This window comes from Zingiber officinale, chromosome 3B, assembly GCF_018446385.1.
Source record: "Zingiber officinale cultivar Zhangliang chromosome 3B, Zo_v1.1, whole genome shotgun sequence".
NCBI classification, from domain to species: domain Eukaryota; kingdom Viridiplantae; phylum Streptophyta; class Magnoliopsida; order Zingiberales; family Zingiberaceae; genus Zingiber; species Zingiber officinale.
The window spans coordinates 103915735-103920811 of NC_055991.1; the positions used below are offsets into that span (position 1 = coordinate 103915735).

A 5077-nucleotide genomic window follows, 5' to 3' on the forward strand; every position below is an offset into this window, starting at 1 on the left:
GTACTGAGTTTATGCAGGTGGTTTTTGGATGCATTGTATGTACTCCCGATTTATTGGCTATACCTGGTGGAGTAGGTTAGTGAAGGGTTACATTGTTAGTTATGGTTTATTTAGTAGATGATTTTATGTTGGTATGTTTACTTTTGTAGTAAGTATTATTACTTGAGACTGTATCTTTTGATCTTCTTACACTATATTGTTTATGTACTATCTTCTTATACCCATTGAGTTGTTGCACTCACTACCCCTCATTTTCTTTGACCTTTCAGGCTAGTAGATAGAGGATTTATATGTCACTTAGAGGTCTTAGCTGTCGGCCCCCCACTCGTTTGGATTCCCTTATTGAGCGCTTGGTTTATTTTTTCGATGTTTGTATTTATGGCTTTCTTTCCGCATCGATTTTGATTTTTGTTACAATTGTATAACTTTTATGTTGTTCAGTTGGGTACGTTCAAATATATATGCATATATACACCTATTGGTATAATAAAAAAAGGTTAATACGATTTTATTTTACATTGATGTTTATTTTGTTTGATTTGAGTTCAATATAATATTGTATTTCTCATATTGTCACTAGGGGGTACTGCCCGATTTAACAGACAAGTATACCTTCGGGGTGTAACAAAAATCATCTATGATATGTATTTATAAGATTGTAGTTGTTATACCAAAATATGCTCAATATAAGATGATCTATCATATTTTGATTTCTCTATTTTTGTACTTTTAAGTTGTTCTTTACTTCAATATCTAAGAATCAAGGAAGTCTTTTTTTGATTTTGTAAACCTTGTTGATCAGCCATTTAGGAAGCTTATGTTAGGATTAGATGGCTTGGTTGTAAGTTGGATCTCAAGCAAAACAAACAATTCAAGCATCAATAGTATGAATATGCCTGTCTATATATGTTCGTTTGTTCGCGTCAAATATAGATGCAATGAAAATAATAAAATGAATACAAACGTGAAGAATGTTACACGTATTTGATATGGTTCAAAGATCCCACTTATACACCAATATGTATAACGATAGACTAGAGGATTGTTTGGATATAATTTTTGTTAAATCATTTTTTTGTTCTTACTTTGTCTAAGTATATTAAAGTTTCATTGTAAATCCTTTCATCATCTAAGTGGTTAAAGGAAATAATTACAAAAAGTTTATAGAGTGGCGGCTGAGATCATTTAGTTGAACCTATTGTAGCCTAGGATCTAGTCATGTTTATGGTAAAATATACTTGGCAGTGGACAAAAGATACATGATTATGATGTATCTTAGTATCTAGTCATGTTTCAGTTCAGTTGCAACTAATTAGTATTTATATATAAACTCAAACGGATTGTCTTCTTATTCATTACATATTGATTTCGACTGATACATACAATGCATGACAACATCACACGCGCTATAACAGTAGAGACGCTACTGCTGACTTTCTCATTCCAACATATATAACACAAACACAAATAACGAAAAGCTGCTGGTAGATGATTGTTCGGAAGCAGGTTGCTATTAGTTGTAGGTCCAGAACTGCGCCTGGAGCCAGTCAATAAGGTTTTTGTCCACTTGGAAAGCCTTGGCGAGCACATCATCAGAAATGGGTGGCTTCGACCCGAACACAGCGTTGGCGATAGTGATGACGCCGGGGTTTTGGCTGCTGAGACCGGCCAACGCGATCGCATTAGTTTTCCCTATGTTAAACTGGAAGTGGATGAGGCCCTCCGGGAACACAAACACATCACCCTTTTTCAAAATCTTGGTGAAGAGGCGGTTGACGTTGTTGATGTTGGAGGTCACGAAGCCAACGTAGAGCTCTCCTTCAAGCACAGCGAGGATCTCCGTGGCGCGTGGGTGGGTGTGAGGAGGGTTGAGACCATTAGGAGCATAGTCAATGCGAACCAAGGAGATGCCGAGCGTGTTCAACCCTGGGATTTGGTTCACGTTTACGGGGGTGACACTGGAGCCGACGTAGTTGTTGGTATCACCGGGCCTATCGAGGCCGCTCAAGAAGAAGTCTTCCGCTTTCACGTCGTTCATGTTCTTGCATGGAAATCCATTCACGAATACTGCAAAATATCGATATATATATGATTTTAATTTGTTAAATGAGAGTAAAGTGAAATGCATATACATGCATACCTTTCGATTGAAGATCGGCGACGCAGAAGTCCTGCAGGGGACTAGGATCGGAAGCCAATATTGCACTGCAGGAAGCCAAGGCAAGCAGTGCAATGAGGAAGAGTTTAACAGCCATGCCTAGCTTGAACTCTCAGTACTGGAGCTTGTATTGAGGAAGTTGCAGGTGAATGCATTGAGAGCTTAGAGGTGATGGGTTTATATAGAACAGATGCGGATCAGCTAGCTAGGTTTAATTGTAACGTTCTTAGTACTTGGGTGAGAGATCAGGTTGAAAAGTGTATTACCTTGGCTTTTCTTCTGCTGCATGCAATCAATGATCATAGTCTTCACCTGCTCCTTCTGATCATCTACTCTGATGATGCCTTTCCGTACACTGGAAATTAGTGATTTCATTATGCAACAAAATTTCTTAGGTTGTTAAAACACGTCCCATCACAAACGTAAACGTTTCTTATCCAAAACATGACCCAGTTCCTAGTTAAACATGAAATCCAGCTAAGATTTGGACCATGACGAGAGATGCTACCGAATACTAGGAAAATATGAGTACATTTCCATCCACGATAAAGGACGATAATTGATTACTTAATTACCTGCAACTTTTCTATTTTAACTAATCAGATAATGTGATTCTTGAATATCCAATTTCACTTTACTTAATTCTCACAGCATATGTTTTTCACATATTAACCTTATTTGTATTTGAAAAAAAAAGTTCTACAAGTTAAATAGCTTTTAAAAATAAATGACATAATTTTAGATAACATAAAAAATTTAAGATATCACTTTCTTCATTTTAATACATATAGAAATTATCAAAACCATAAATAACTGTGTCCACACCCTTTTCAGCTGGCCAATATATATGGAAGCTAAAATGGACCCAACTTTAGGTCAGGTAGAATGGATAATTAATCAATTTGCTTCTTCTTTTCCGTTATAAAGTAATAATTATGACAAGTACCCAGCGAAAGATTGATTCAAACTTTGTCATCTCTCCATAGTTTATATATCCATCCTCCTAACCTATTGCATCATTGCATTCCTAACCTATTGCATTGCATAAAAAATAAATTCAGAGTTCTATTATTATTATAATATATCCATCTTCGGTTGTCAAACTCCTAATGGTTATTGCTCTACTTGCTCCGCTTCCTCTCATGTTGTATGGGCATTAGATCCTAGTCCAATTTAAGGGTTTTACTTTGCTAATAATAACTCCAGATGTCTACAAATTCTCTCTTCCCTCAATTTAATTTAGTCGTCAATCAATTAGATAGCATGTTTCAATATAATTAGTGTTTGTAAATGGATCCTAGCTAATTTGCAAGAACATGAACAATGTGAATGCCAACTTCTTTGCCTCGCCTCCGACCTGGAGAAACCTAGCAACACCATAACAAGCTAGACTCTAACATCAATACAATCAATGTAAACAAAGTTTCAAGGTTCAGCACCCTCGACATCTCCATGACTTGCATTGACGTTTCACCTCACAGTCTCAACCCACATGACAGTCACACTTACACCACTAAGATCCTCACTATACTAGAAAGAGATATCTATGTTGACTTTGTGGCATCCATCAACAACAACAACAACAACAACTGCCTTAGTTTCACCAACCATTTGAAAAAGGGCAGATATCCATGTTGTCATAATTAACCATCTCAAATGCTATTTTTGGGTCAAAGCCATCCAACACTGATCAAGTTCAAGCTAGGGCATTTCAGGTGGATAAGAAGATTGTTGACTGCCTCCAAGCTCAATTCTAGATGGGTAATAATAATTTAAGTAGGAGACATGCTTGTTGTGTTTGTTGTCAATATTGTTACTAGGTAAGTGTTTGAATACCCAAATATAACACATTTTTCTGGATGTACTTATGTGATTTTCCATGCAATCATTTAGTTTGTTTTAATATATATCGATAAGAGATTATATTTGAAATCAAGGTTTAGTTTTTCAGATAAATAAAACATGAAGTTCAATTATGAAGTTTGTATCCTCGTAATTCCAAATTAAATTGCAATTGAATGCTTGAATATGACTTACTTGATCAATCGGTCTTGTTTGATGTATCCAATTGATAACTATTATTTTGAGTTCATTGTGTGCTAAATATGCATTTATAACATGTTTCACGAGTTAGACTTATTTTTGGACTTTAATACAATATATCATTTACTTGTGGAATTAAGGTTAATCATATGAATGTGGTCTTTATAGGCAATGAAGGAGTCATGGACTCAAGTCAAATCGATCCAAATTGAGCTCAATTCTGAGATTAATTGGGAAGATCAAGATCTGAAGTAATCTAGATTGTCCATTTGAGATCCAAGGATATCTAGATCATCCATCATGATCTGGTTTATCCAAGTCAAAGGAGAGTAAATCCTAGTCATAGATTAAGATCTGAAGCCTTTGAACTAGATCTAAACCGATCTGACCATTAATTATGATTTGGAAGAATCTCAGTCGTCCACCCAAATCGGATATTAGATTTAAATTTCGTGAGAAGCTACAGTGTGGAGGCCTTCATCAATTTGCTACAATGGGAGTGAAGCAGAGGATCAAGATCAGGATCGTTTTCCACTTTCCACCTCCGATCATCGCTGGAGCTCCCTCCACCACCTAGGGGTTAAGGGCGTTTCCTACCTCATCCACTCCATCAAGCTTCGGTGATCCATCATCTCCACCATTGGGATCGTGATTCACGAGCATGAAGAGGAGACGAGCAAAGGCAGAGCAAGGAAGAAGATGACTGGAGATTTCTGTGCTGAGGTCTTCATCCATCTTCGGTGATCTACTTTCCGTGGAGTAAGTGATTTTCCCTCCAATTCTAGTGATTTTCCCAGTGGCACCTCTTCTTCTTCGATCGCCATGGCACTACAAAAAAATTGGACATTAGGACCAAAATATTAGTAGCGATTGATA

At 36.7% G+C, this 5077-nt stretch overlaps 1 protein-coding gene across 1 annotated transcript; it reads right to left on the reverse strand.

Annotated features, from left to right (window-relative positions):
• Positions 1-1326: 1326 nt before the first annotated feature.
• On the reverse strand, positions 1327-2386 carry LOC121967194 (putative germin-like protein 2-1). The gene is made up of 2 exons (XM_042517267.1): positions 2141-2386; positions 1327-2067 (listed from the first exon to the last, which is right to left on the reverse strand). Exons 1-2 carry the CDS (start codon positions 2253-2255, stop codon positions 1514-1516), a joined length of 669 nt encoding a protein of 222 aa, XP_042373201.1. The 5' UTR covers positions 2256-2386; the 3' UTR covers positions 1327-1513.
• Positions 2387-5077: the final 2691 nt, after the last annotated feature.

What these genes read in the sequence shown, in the direction of transcription:
- LOC121967194 (XM_042517267.1), bottom strand. Translation starts at nt 2,255, where the DNA reads ATGGCTGTTAAACTCTTCCTCATTGCACTGCTTGCCTTGGCTTCCTGC. An exon ending in CGCCGATCTTCAATCGAAAG is followed by an intron (nt 2,068 to 2,140) that starts GTATGCATGTAT and finishes GATATTTTGCAG; the next exon opens with TATTCGTGAATGGATTTCCA.